Source organism: Crocuta crocuta, unplaced genomic scaffold (assembly GCF_008692635.1).
Source record: "Crocuta crocuta isolate KB4526 unplaced genomic scaffold, BGI_CrCroc_1.0 scaffold328, whole genome shotgun sequence".
Taxonomy (NCBI): Eukaryota; Metazoa; Chordata; class Mammalia; order Carnivora; family Hyaenidae; genus Crocuta; species Crocuta crocuta.
Window position 1 is genome coordinate 781,144 of NW_027529645.1, and position 14,533 is coordinate 795,676.

Genomic DNA, 14,533 nt, shown 5'->3' on the forward strand with positions numbered 1-14,533 from the left:
ATTTTTTGGCTTTAGTGTTTAGATACTCTTCAAACTATGTTCCCAAATTGCTCTCTTAAATTTAAAACAATTTTTAAAGGATTATTACAATGAATTAAAGCAAAGGTACAAATCCTCACCAAAGGTCATTAATTATGGATTAATTATTCTCCAGCTAATTGCTGGGAGAATTTGAGAACTAGCAATGACCAGAACCCCACTCCATAAAGATTTTCATTCAACTGGTCAAGGGAAAGATGCCAGCAGTGTCACTCCAGCAGTTTAAAGCTCCCCCATGGATTGAAGCGTGCGGCCAGGATCAGGAATCGCCGATGTCGTTTAACAGAACGTGAAGCCATGTTTAAAAAATACTTCAGATGAAGGCAGACCTTTTCTTAGTCAAAATAAAAAGCAGGTATTTAAGAAAAATGTTTCTAATCATACAACTATAAATAAAAAGCCACACAAAATACTAAATTAGTCATAAAACCAATTTAATTGAAGCTATAAAAAAAGAGGCAATATAATTGATAAAATAATTAGCAAAGAATATTTAGCATGTTTCAAAAGATTTAAAACAGGAGCAGGACACTTTACAAAAATTTGTGTGGGAAATAAAATTCTTAAACTATAAGTAGAAATGTAACATTACAGAGTATCTTATAAAATACAAGGACAGAAATATAAAAAGACTGTATATGCTCTAAATCTGAAAACTATTAATAGTAACTAGATATTTAGGTTTAAATGTACAGTTCCTGGGTACAAGGATCATATTACTATACACATCTTCCAAACCAGTGAGCAATATTTTCCAATTAACCATGAGTAGTATCATCTTCTACAAAGTCTTTGGCCATCTCTGCTGTGATCACATCAATATGACTAACCTGAAGAATAAATGTTAAAAACAAAGTCTGTTAAATCTTCAAAAGAAAAAAAAATCAGTGTTCTCACTGTACAGTCACATTTAAAACATACGGCCTATCACCTATAAATTTTACAAATCAAGACAAATGATTCTAAAACACTGACGGATAAGACTTTTATAATGGTGCCTATTCAATGCATTAATTTATAAAATATTCTGCATTTTAGTACTCTCAAGATCCAGGTAAGTACTAATGTCTAAATATAGAACATTTTTTCAGTTTTTATTATTTTGCTATTTCAAAGAATCTTAAGACTGAAGAGATCAAGAAGATCTGTGTGGCCCCACCAAATACAAATGAGTGTAAATAAGTTAAAAACTGCACTAACCAGACAAGACAGGAAGATATGGTCTCTTAATGCCAATGAAAATAAAATCAATGAAAGGAATGTTATAAAAATAATTGCTAAACTTCATAGGCATTTGAAGGAAAAGCTTTTTCTTTTACCAACTCATCGTAAGATAAGCAACAACCTTCTAGGTTTTCTTTCATGATTGAAGTAACATAAAACAAGAATTTGACAAATATAATATGAACTTAAATTTCATGTAAAAAAAAATTTACCTTATTTCTAAACTTAACACCATAGAATTTGTCAGCTGACTCAAGCAGTTCAGGCCTGAAAGTAGTTGTGATAAATTGTGCATGTACAGCCAGTTCCATAATCATATCTATAAAAAGAAATAGTAATTTAATAAAACCCATTTCTCAGTAGATCTCAACATTTAAACATTATTTTATTTGAGAGAGAGAGAATGCACACACAACAGGGGGGAAAAGGGGCAGAGGGAAAGAGGGAGAGAAAGAGAAAGAGAGAATCCCAAACAGGCTCCACACTCATGCTGGGATCATGACCTGAACCGAAATTAAGAGTCGGATGCCACTAAGGCACCAGGTGGCCTTAAGCAGATCTGAACATCTAAAAAGCAACTGTCTTAACTCTTTGCCTAAAATCCAAAACAGCCTGTGATTTTATTTTTCATGCATACATGTGCAAAAATTACCAATTTAATCTCTTTAATTTGGGATAAATCCTTAACCTAAGATCTTAGAGAATATAAGTAGCAGCTACTTACAACACAGTATTAAAAATGTCAGAACAAAACCAGCTTTCTCACAATAAAAGAACAACTGGGGCACCTGGGTGGCTCAGTCAGTTGGGTGTCCGATTTCGGCTCAGGTCATGGTCTCACAGCTTCTGAGTTTGAGCCCAGAGACAGGCTCTGTGCTGAAAGCTCAGATTTCTGTGCTTCTGATTCTGTCTCCATCTCTCTCTGCCCCTCCCCTGCTCATGCTCTGTCTCTAATATCAACAACAACAAAAAAAACAACCTTCCTCTGCTACCCACTTCTCCAAAGAGCTTTTGAGTTTACCAAAGATTAAACATAGATTTTTAAAACACAGAATCAACATTTTATGTCAGGGGATATTCAAACATTAAGAAAAACAAGTTTTAAAATGAGAAACTTCTGTGCAAAAGTTTAACTGAAGTTAGGATTTTCAACTGACTCAAAGAAACACGTTGACTTTTCACAGAATTCATCTTTATAAAGTATGTAAGTTCTTAAAAACTTACTAAGAGAAATTTTATTTACTGAATATATACCCTGTCTAGTCCCCCCCAAGTATCTTATGCAACAAGAAGCACAGTCAAAAGAGGCAAGCTATCATTGTTAAGTTCTCATGCAGTGTAACCCAAAATTACCTGACACAGCCTTCCTGTGCTGGGCATCCAGAGCCTGGTCAATCTCATCAAACAAGTAAAAAGGAGCTGGGTCACATTTCTGAATGGCAAAAATCAGAGCAAGAGCTACCAAGGACTTCTGTCCACCGGAAAGCTGTTGCATTTCTCTCATTTCGCCTTGTTTTCCTGTAAACGATACCTAAAAAGACATTTAATTAACACCCAAAAGGGGTAAAATCATAATCACCTCTTAAAACTAACTCACATACAACAATGCAACAATTTAATCTATAAAATATTCTACAAATCCCACTATGGTAATACTAGGAGAAACTGGATATAAAGGTATGTTACCCTAATTCCAACTCCAGTGAACTGGTCGACTGATGGGACACTACTTTGTGACCCAGAACCCCTCTCACTTTCACCACTTCCTTCTCCTTCATCCTGAGACTGACTTCCCTCCACATCTCCTTTCTTCATCACCAAAGTAGCTTTGCCACCAGGTACCAACTTCTGGAATACTTCACTGAAGTTCTTCGATACCTTAAAAGGAATGAATGAATAAGTGTCAATTCAAATATAAATTTTGCTTAGGTGGAATTGTACCTATTATTTCTTAAAGCAAAGACACATATTTAAAAACAATCACAAATACTGTTTAATCTTAAGAACAAAAGTAAAAGATTAAATCCTTTTAAGAGCTGTGCAGTATATTCTAGTTCCTGTGTTAGAAAACTATATGCTGGGATTTGTTCAACTGTATTAGATCCAACTATCAGTCGAAAAAAATGCTTTAAAACCTCTGCAAACTGAATAATAAACTAATAGCTGAAGGTTTCATTTTATGTGTAATATTAACTAAAAAACAGAAACATACCTGTTTGAAAGTTAACTGAATAGCTTCGTATTTTCGAAGTTCAAGTACATTCATCAGTTCCATGATTGATTTGTATCCCCTATCCAACTCTTCTTGTCGTTTTATTAACTTTTCTTTTTGCTCAGAGAAATTTACAAACTGATCTAAAGCTTTTTTGTTAACATGGCTGTACTTCTTCAATTCTGTGTTGCACTGTTCAAGTTTTCGAAACAGCTACAAAGAGGCAAAAATGTATAAATAAATTCACATACAGAGAAATCTGCAACAAGACTTCAAATTTAAAACCAAGAAGACTTACCTGTTTGAGGCTCAGTGTCTGGTACTTTTCAAATGCTTCCTGGGGAAGTGACCCAAGTTCACGAATTTTCTTCATACATTCTTCTTTCTTCTTCAGTAGCATTCCCTGTCGATTTGTCATCTTTTCCAGTTCCTTAGTATCATGATTTATAGCATCCATGTGTTCTTTTTCCATATTTTTCCAGCGTTCCATACTTTTCTGAAGCTCCTTAATTCCAGCTTCTGTTTTATCAATGGAATTGTCCAAATCTAAAATGGGGGAAAAAACGAATTAGGCCATAATACCTATTTTAAAGCTATACTATTATTTGACCAAAGATCTTAATGGCCAAAATTTTCAAAATAAATAGATTTTAGTTTTTTATAACATTCATTTAAATTTTACTGTGTAAATCCATGAAACAAGTCAGGACAAAATTAGGGAGTATAGAGTAGTCACTCAAATATGTTTTTTCTCATTATTGGTGTTTATATTTATAAAAAACTAAAAAAGTAATTTTCTTCTCAGCATCTAGGTGATAAGAAACTAATTTAGCTATTTCACACTTTTGGCAATAATTACAGTCTCTCATAAAACAGTCACAAGCATTTTCCAACAAAATAAAGGTTACTATCTATAACCAACTAAATTCCATTCGCTATAAATTATTTATGGTGATGGAAAACAGGAAAAACATTAGTATATGCTTTTGCCTATTTGGGTATTTCATTTTGTGGTAAACAATTTTATCAAATAATCTAAATTGAACAAAATACAAAAAAATCTGATTTTTAAAAATGTTTATTTATTTTGAGAAAGAGCATGCAAGCAGGGAGGAGCAGAGAGAGAGAAGGAGAGAGAAAAGCCAAAGCAGGCTATGTGCTATCAGTGCAGAGCCCGACAAGGGGCTCAATCTCACAAACCATGAGATCATGACCTGAGCCAAAACCAAGAGTTGGATGCTTAACCAAATGAACCACACAGGCTCCCTCCCAAAATTTTTTTACTAAATAAAAATTCACCTTCTGATCGTGCCATAGTATCTTTTACTCTTTTATTGATTGCTTCAAGTTCTGAAGTTGTAGCAGTGAGAACAGTACCCCCTTCTGTCTCTCTCAGTTCATTAAGTTCCTGCAACATAAAAGGAACTTAAAACCATTAAACCACAAAATATGAATTCTGTTAGTTTCAAAATGTTATGACTTCAACAGTTTCTGATAGCAGTTATGTTGAATAAGCATTCAGAAGAACTATAAAGCACACTCTGTATAACTACAAACATTTAAAGTATCCATTAAAAGGGGAAAAAGGTAATAATATAATTAGAAAATTTCTCAGCATGGGACTACTACTGAGAAAACATTAATCACTAACATTTGCTGGTTACCTAGAATGTACCAGGATAATCATACAAAACAGGTATTACTGTTATGCTTATTTTTCACATGAGGAAACTGAGGCTTAGTAATATTAAAATACTTGCACAAGATCATATACAGATGACACTGCTAGAACTCCAACCCAGGGTAGGTGGTCTTTCTGTCCCCAAAGCACAAAGCTCTACCCCAGAGCCACTTGTGTATAAGTACTTTCAAAAGGTTATGGTCATCAAAAAACCCTCAAAAAAGAACAGACCTGTTCTACTTGGTCCAAGCGTTTTCTCAAATTCTCATTCAAGTATGTCTCCACTCTAGTAATAATACCTTCTAATTTAATTCTTTCATTCAGCAACTGTCTGTTTTCCTAGAAAAAAAAGAAAATTATTGGTCTACACAGGCATACACATTTCACACACAGGAATGCTGTTAATCTGCATAACTTGTGTTTAAATGAGCTGTAATGGAGTTTTACACCTTTCTAAAAAGCCCTATTATTTTCTTCATTTTCTTTCTTATCTATTCAGAATGCTAAGTTTGTTCATTTTTTTTTTCTTTTAAAAGATTTTATTTTTAAGTAATCTCTACACTTAACATGGGGCTCGAACTCACAACTCCAAGATCAAGAGTCATATGCTCTACACCTGAGCCAGCTGGGCACCCCAGCTTAGTTCTTTTTATAAGACATCTGCAAAAAATTCCTCTTTACCTACTTTTCATTTTTTGTACTTAATGTTTACCTCTCCATATTCAAAAATCAAATGCTATTAAAATGTTTAATTAAAACAATATTATTACATATGTAAAGGTGGTCACATCAATAAAGACAGCAAAGCTAACAAGTCAACCTTACTAACAATAAATGTACATTAAATAAGATGGAAGTAAATGAAGATTTCTTGCATAATCCTAACATCCAGAATGGTTTAGAAAAACTGTACTTGTATGGATAGTGAAAGTCCAAGTCTCATATATCTATTTTCTCAAGATTCCTTCTTTCGCATTCCCTTAGTACCAAGAAACTTTTCATAATAGCCAATTATCAATGAAAATTTCGTCAGTTGTACTTGCCTGCTGAAGTTGACGAATTTCATCATTCAGTGCATCTACTCTCTTCTGATCTTCCAGACTAAGCTGAGAAAGCAAGTCTGTTCCCAGTTCTGCTTTCAATGATTCTCTGGTGGACTCCATAGCATGCAAACTTGCCTCCAAACTTTGTAAGCTACGTTGCTATGTGACAAATTTATTAATAAAGGTATTAGTCTGTATTATAATAGTGAAAAACAGAACAATCTATATTTGATGTTAAAGTGAACTAAATCATATCAACTCAAGTAACTACTAGGTATCCATTAAATTTGATAACTAGAACTAAGTAGCAGTAAGAAAAATACTTATGATACAATGCTACCGGAGTATGTGAATAGATCATATTCCACAACCAAATCGTATAAAAATCTTCTTGAATATTAATAAGAACAAAAAGAAAAGACTGCTAGAATGTGTTAGGTTGGAAAAATTTTTTTTAAACTCTTTAGTACTATTGATTATCTGAACATTTTTTGGTCAAAACTGCTACAAGTTTAAGAGACTAATATGTATTATTACTTATAATTCAGCAGTAATAGTTTCTACCCTGTTTTAATAGAATCTGGATAAAATGCAACCACATATTCAACTTCATAAATAGTGCTTAAGAGACAAAAATGATTACTGACAGAACAACCTATATAACACATGTCCACCCCAATTACAAGAATTAAAATAAAAGTGTAATGAATGGGACATACTTACGAACCTTTGGCATAAAGGTTTTCTCTGACTGCTGCCTCTTCTCTTTGAGCATCTTCATTTCTGATAATATGCTATCTCGAGATGCTTTAAATTTCCTTTGCTGGGTCTCTATCTGCTGCATTTGGTTCATCAACTGATCAATTTCATTATTAATCCATATACAAGGCTAAGGAAAATGCGCTCTAAAACATCTTTTAAAAACACTATGTATCCCCTTCCTTTTCTTTACCTCCAAATAAGTTACTTCCTCAGATTTATGGACCATAACAATGCTGAATTAAATACTACACCAAGTGTGTTCAATAAAACATTTCACCCCACCATTTCTCTCTCAAAATAACTTACAGATTTTCCTGAAAGCCAGCTAGCTAGCTAGCTATATAATTCTTGGGAAATCCTAAGAGAATCTATATGAAATATTGTTTTTTATATCTTTACCTTCAAAAAATATTTACTGTGTAATCTATTATGCTTATTAAATCACTACATAGAGTAATTATGTATGAAGAGGAGGCCTTGCCCAATGTAGAAAGATAATACCAACTCATTGGATTATTAAATACAGGAAGGTAGTGTTTGTATGCTGTCAAAATCCTCCTTTCTAGTGTTTCCCCATGTTTTCTTTGTGCCAACATCTTGCCAAATTTGGGCAGTTCTAAAGATGCTCTATAGACCCTTGCAGAGTCAAGATTAACACGTTTGCTTATAATGGCATTACTGATGTCCCCAACCCTTCTTCCGTGAAACAATAACCTGGTTTTCCTTCTACAACTCTGACCGATCCTCCTGTTACCTTAAATTTTAGAGCACTTCAGGTTCTTTGCTCTCAGAAACAGACTTGCTATTAGCTATTTAATAAGCTTCTATGCTTAAAGAAATGTTGAACATGAAGAATCTTTTTCTCACGTTATGTATGGTAAGAAAACACACCTAACATCCCAAAGAGTATATATTCTAACCCAAACATAGTTCTCCATGGTAGTACAAGACAAAAAGGTATTTTCAGTATCTCTGCATTAAGATTATATATTCTAACCTAAACACAGTTCTCCACAGCAACACAAGACAAAAAGATATTTTCAATATTTCTGCGCAGGTTTTCATTGAGCTTTGCTTCAAGCTCACCCAGTTCTTCTTCTGCTTTTCTAACATCTTTCTGTAATTCAAGTCTAGACTTCCTTGTGTCGTAATAACCTCCAGTGAGAGCACCTCGATGACTAACTTGGTCACCTACAAACAAAGCATAAGGTGGAGATTCTGTATAACAACTTCTTTACTCAATGATAAATTGATTTATAATCAAACAACTAAAAGTTTTACTTTATTTAATGAGAATTAGAAAGGATTTAAGTCAGTCTGAAAAACTTTTGCTTTCCAACTGTTAAAATCATTTAAAAAATGTGCCCTCTAGGGGCTCAGTTGGTTAAGCATCCAGTTTCAGCTCAGGTCATTATCTGGCAGTTCATGGATGTAGGCCCCGTGTTGGGTTCTGTGCTGACAGCTGACAGCTCAGAGCCTTGGGCCTGCTTCAGATTCTGTGTCTCCTCTCTACCCCTCTCCCACACATGCTGTTTCTCTCTCTCTCTCAAATATAAACATGTAAAACAAAAAATGTGCCTTCTAGAGGAGTTTGAACATCTGCCTGAAAGGAAAGAAGTACTAATAAAGACTAATGGGGATATGTCAACAGGACACAGGACTTGGGAGCTTGGAATTCCCACTGGTCATATTTGGGAAAATCTGAACATCAAACAACAATGGCAATGCTATAACACAATTTTAAAAAAAAAGGCATGAATCACAGTGCTACTTATCACAGTGCTACTTAAAAAAAATAGTAATAATAAAAAGGAGGGGGCTCTTCTTTACAGAGGAGTGACAGTTAATATATATAGAAATCTTGACAGAATTTAAGAATCCCCATTTGGAATCCCCTGGTGTATTAACTGAGTCAGGCAGAGCCAGCAAAGGATGTTAAATCATTGGTAAAAAAGTTCTCGGGGAACCTGAGACTCATGTTTTCTTAAAGCATAGTCCCACATACCACTTAAGAAGAAAGGGTACCTTTACAACTGAGAGATTTCTACTGGTCAAATTTAGCATTATCAACAGTGGGACATTGTGTGATGCAAGAGTAAACATCTTGAATGTTTAAATTGAATCTAATGATGAGGAAGCAAGAAGACAAATCCAGAAAGTGGAACATTCTATGAAAAAGTCAATTTCCTGAGGGTATGAGAGAACAGGAGGAGCTGAATTGAAAGACTCCAAACAGAAGACATTCCATGCATCCTTGATTAGATCCTAGGCAGAAAAATATTTTGGGATAATTGGGAAAATTTTAATGCAGAGACTTTTTAGATGATATTATTGGGTTAATGTTAATTTCTTAGGTGTAACAATTATGATACCTGTTGTTATTAAGGAGAATGTCCTTGCTCTTAGAAGATATACATAACTTTCAGAAATAACTGTATTTTATAACTTATTCTCAGAGGTAGTTCAAAGCCAAAAAAAAAGTTATCTATAGAGATAAAGCTGGGGAGAGCGGGTTACCTTCTTTCATCAACAAAAAAATTATAAAGAGACGGAAAAAATTTAAAAATGAAGGCAGGTGAACTAATACACCAGAGGTTCTTAACCTACGCTTCAGGGATAAAACTCAGGAAATCCATGACTTGGGTAGGAAAAAAATTCACATCTTTATTTTTGTACTAACTTCAAAGTGAAACTTAGCAATTCCCTGTATAGCAAAGAACTACAATGCTATTATCAGTAATTGTAACTCTGTTACCAGAAGAAATAATAGCTATTTTCTATCAGATTATACTTGCTGGAAATCTCAAAATACTGTTTACGTGTATCAGTACTTCAAAACTACATTAGATCCACTGCTATATCTTGTTTTTGAATACCTTGAAGAATAAATTACTATGCCATATTTGAAAAAATACTGATTACTATGCCAATATAATTGGTTTCTTTTGTGGTCCAAAGTATTTTGTTTTACGCACTTAAAAACATTTTGAGAAAGGGTTCATAGACTTTAATGAAGAGCCAAAGAAGTCCACAGTGCAAAAAAGGTTAAGAACTCTTACTATACTCCAAATGATTATACTTAAAAGAAATATCAACTAAATGTAAAGTGAGGATCCTGTCTGGACTCTGACTTAAATAAACCAATTATTTTAAAAATGACACAGGGCGCCTGGTTGGGTCAGTCAGTTAAGTATCTGACTTTGGCTCAGGTCATGATCTCACATTTTGTGGGTTCAAGCCCCACATGGGGCTCTGTATTGAAGCTTAGAGCCTGGATCCTGCTTCAGATTCTGTCTCCCTCTCTCTTTCTCTGCTCCTGCTTGTGCTCTGCTTCTCTCTCAAGAATAAACATTAAAAAAAAAAAAAGACACATAAATGGGCATGAATTTTGAAATACTTAATACTAAAATGGAATTTATTTGTTCAAAGCCAAGAATTACAAACCTTCCAGGGTAATGCAGTCCATAGTGAAAGCACGTGCTAGCTGGGTTGAAACTTCCATGCTACGACAAATAAGTGTTTTCCCAAACACATGTTTGAAAGCTTTGTCAAATCTGGGATTGTACCTCAATTTACTTATCATAGGAATAGCATCCTAAAAATGAATGTCAGCAAAGAGATCACAACACAATTAAAACATGCTAGCAAAATTATGAATTACATCTTTATGAAATACAAATACATAAACGGCTATTTCAAAACTATTGTTTTTACTCTGAAGAAGTTAGAAAAATCATTCTACTGAAATATCTGGGAAATTGTATTCATATAATCATCCAGGTTTTTAAGATCAGGGCACAATGACAAAGAATTTGGTGGTTCCACAGTCAGGTGGCACAAGTTCAAATCCTAGTTCTGACACTCATTAGATACATACTTTGGACAAGCTGCTTAATTTCTCCATTTAATAGTTACTTCACCTACAAAACTGCGATAATAGTACCTTCCTGATAAAATTAAGACGAGACAAACTAATAATATGTAAAACACATAGGACAGCACTGTCACACAGAAAGGTCAAATAAATGTAAACTAATAGTATTTCCTCAAAATGTTTTCATTTTATTATATACATATGTCTTAGATATCCATGAAAATATTTTTTCATATAAAATTTTCTTTTTATACTCTTCTAAACTGTTAGAAAAAAACCTTTATAATTTTCAAATTAGGAAATATATCCTACATGCAGAACAATGCAACAAATGTTAAGTTTAAATCAATAATTATAAAGAGAACACCAATATAACTACCTTGGAGGACAAGAAATAATACACTGCTGACACTGACTAGTCACGTGTGCCCCTTGCCTAATCACATAGCAGTTACCTGCTGGAGGTGACCACTACTATAACTTTTGTGTAACTGGTTCCTTGTATGTCTTTCTATACTATCATTTAAACTTAGTTTTATGTAAAGGGAACCACACTACATGCATTCTTGAGTCTTGCTTCATTCACAGTATCACATTTGTGACTCAATTTTTCCTCCCCCTCAAAACTTCAAGAATAATTTACACATATACGTCAGAGTCTCACTGTTCCACTTAAGTTGTTATCATTCTCACAGAGTTTCAGCTTTAACCTTAGAGGATAGTAAAATAGTTGCTAATACCATCAACATTCTGAAGCCAAATATCTTAAAACAATTACATTTCTTTTAAGCATTGTATCTGAGGAATACTTTCAATCCATTATACTAGCAAGTAACAAAAGCAACATTATGCTTTCAGGACCTATCATCTTGGTAGACATTTTTATTTAACTTATAAATCATTTAAAAAGTATATTCAGAAAACTTATAATATATTCACTTCAAATGACAGTTCCTCAGGGGTTTCTTCTCAATTCTGTCACCTGAGATACTCTCTCAAAGTATCCTGTGCTTATGTATTTTATGATTTTACACATTTGCAATGATTTGTTTCAGGTCTTGGTTGTGACTTGTCTCTCCTCCCATTCCTATGCTACATGGGAAGAAAGCGTGCTTATCTCACAGATTAGTGAATCCTAGTGCACAGTGCCTGTGCAGTAGCATGGGCTAACCACGAGAAAAAATAACTTATTGAAAGGTAGACCTTCACACAAACCAACTCACATTGGTCTCAGGATAGGCAGTATCCCTGACATCTAACTTGTTAAGAGGCAGAAAAGTGACCTCTCCAGGAAGATTCATTTTATTAAACTCCATCAAAATCTTCGTGCTGACTTCATCTGAATCAACAATGTGATAAAATAGCCTACAGGTAAACAAAACAAGACACATTTGTATTGCTAGACTTTTAAGTGTTATAAATATTTAAGCAAACAATTCAGGTTTTTTCTATGCAACCCAATTTGTACTGGGATAGGGTGGGAGGGAAACTACTTAGAAAATTCCAATGGAGATAGGGAAACTACAATCAGAAACACTTAACACCTACATCTTTAACCAGAAAGTTAAATAAGCAACTAGTATAAAAGAACATAAAAGGAGATGTATTATATTAAAACTCTAAAAAGCTGCTTCTTATTCTTATTCCTTCTTTCCTTTAAAAGTTCAAAATAGCAAACAAAAACCTCACCTGTTGCCAGCAGTGACTTCCACGCATGTGTAGAAAGCAGGCTCACATTCGAAGTTATTCATCACGATGCCATGATAGCCATTTTGAACATGCTGGTTTATTCCTTTCCTGCGAAAGTGGTCCAGGACTTTGTTTATGCTGTCTATTCCATTTAAAATAGCCTGTTAAATTGTCAGAGGTGAAAAATAAAATAATATTGCCAACAGCACCCCTGCTGGTAAGAAATAAACCCATTACTCTACACATTAAAAAATATTCCAGAGATTTAACTGAACACGCTCCCCAACAATACCTCACCCCCTTGAAAAATGCCAACTACATGAAACACTTTTTTATTATGGGTTCTGTTCTATGATACCAACATTAAAAATAGGCTCTTCATCTATACATCAAAAGTGCTATCATTAATAGCATGGATGGTAGTAAGGCTGTTTAAACAAGACCCATCATTTCAAATTTATAGGACAGGAGACTTACACTCTTATTTATTATCTGGAACCAATGACTTACAGCTTAAAAACTAATAAATTCTGTGTAATAACTGGCTCAATGTAAACTGAAGTAATGAAAAGAACCTGCCCACCTTTCCTGTTGCTGCTCTAAGAAGTTGCTGTTTCTTTTCAAGATCTTCTCTTTTAGCAGCAAGCGCTTGCTGTTCTGCATTCTCCTCTCTCCACAAGTAACTAATCAATAAAAATTAGACTGTTTTTAATTTTAAAAGCATTAAGAAGATGCACAAACAGTATATAATTTAGGATAAAATACTGAAAAAAAACCCCCAAACTTGAATAGTTCATTTATAACTTTTTTTTAAAGATTTTAAGTAATCTCTATACCCGAAATGGGGCTTGAACTCACAACCCCGAGATTAAGAGTCACATGCTTCACTGACTGAGCCAACCAGGTGCTAATTCATTAATGACTTAAAGACCATTTAACACCCAGTAACTAGCATTACTCCAAAAAATTAAGGCATATTTTAGTGTATACTAACTTTCTTTCACTTTGTAATTCATCTTTCTTATTTTTTACTTCATAGTATTTTCTGTCCAGTTCTTCTACTCGAGCTTTGACTTCATTAAGATCCTGATCCAGTTTCTATGGAAATAAAAATAATTCAGATTTAAAATCCAATTTCATGCAAACTAATCCACAGCGACAGAAAGATCAGTTGTTGCTAGGGGATAGCACAGGAGGGAGGAATGGGAAACATTCTGAGGTGACGAATAGGCTTGTTATCTTAATTGTGATGATTTCACAGATGTAAACATACATCACAACTTATCAATTGGTACATTTTAAACACATGCAATTTATTGTATGCCAATTGTGCCTTAATAAAGCTATTTAAAAAATCCAATTCTATTTTTTAAAAAATCCAATTCTATTTTTTAAATGCCTTTAGACAAGAGCACATCAAGAGAAAACATAAACCGTGAAATGAACTGCTCTATAAAATACTGCTAAAATAAAATTAACTTGCTCACTAATGATCTAAACCTTTCTACTTGTATAATATACGCTATAAAATTTCAGAAGAAAAAAATTCACAAATTCTCAAAATATTGCAATGAATACTTTTCACACCACTCCTTCTACACACACAAGTAGAACACAAGAGATATAGGATTATACTAAGAAGCAAAAAGCTATTCAACATAATGCAATCAGCACTATAAAGTCATCTCTATCCAGTATAAAGGTCAGACTTGACCAGTGTAAAGAGGGGCTGAAATACTGGAAAATAATGACGTTCAAGCTTGAGAAAAATGAATAAAAACTCTAGTGAAAACTCTTGGCTCATCACCAGGCTATTTCAAAAAAGCAATTGTTGAGGCTGTTTCCATGAACTCAAAAAAAACACATTTTCTTATTCCAAGAAAGGACATGTAGCTATCACAGCTAAAAACTACAGTAACAAATTTCTAAATAACTAACTACCTGGATCAACTTGTGCTTTCTGCTCCCTCCATAAGGTATCCTGACATTGGAATTCTGAGGCTAGGAGA

At 33.9% G+C, this 14,533-nt stretch overlaps 1 protein-coding gene across 1 annotated transcript in view; it reads right to left on the bottom strand.

The window, feature by feature from the left end:
* Window positions 1-471: 471 nt before the first annotated feature.
* SMC3 (structural maintenance of chromosomes 3) overlaps window positions 472-14,533 on the bottom strand; it is a 37,242-nt gene continuing 23,180 nt past the window's right edge. Inside the window, exons 14-29 of the mRNA XM_077762429.1 lie at window positions 13,519-13,622; window positions 13,108-13,207; window positions 12,525-12,685; window positions 12,059-12,200; window positions 10,406-10,556; window positions 8,000-8,152; window positions 6,927-7,078; window positions 6,200-6,358; window positions 5,388-5,495; window positions 4,775-4,883; window positions 3,774-4,021; window positions 3,476-3,688; window positions 2,950-3,141; window positions 2,617-2,794; window positions 1,476-1,582; window positions 472-869 (exon numbers count right to left, since the gene is read on the bottom strand). Of these exons, the coding sequence (XP_077618555.1) occupies window positions 798-869; window positions 1,476-1,582; window positions 2,617-2,794; window positions 2,950-3,141; window positions 3,476-3,688; window positions 3,774-4,021; window positions 4,775-4,883; window positions 5,388-5,495; window positions 6,200-6,358; window positions 6,927-7,078; window positions 8,000-8,152; window positions 10,406-10,556; window positions 12,059-12,200; window positions 12,525-12,685; window positions 13,108-13,207; window positions 13,519-13,622 (2,349 nt within the window). The 3' untranslated portion in view covers window positions 472-797. The remainder of the gene's footprint in view (window positions 870-1,475; window positions 1,583-2,616; window positions 2,795-2,949; window positions 3,142-3,475; window positions 3,689-3,773; window positions 4,022-4,774; window positions 4,884-5,387; window positions 5,496-6,199; window positions 6,359-6,926; window positions 7,079-7,999; window positions 8,153-10,405; window positions 10,557-12,058; window positions 12,201-12,524; window positions 12,686-13,107; window positions 13,208-13,518; window positions 13,623-14,533) is intronic.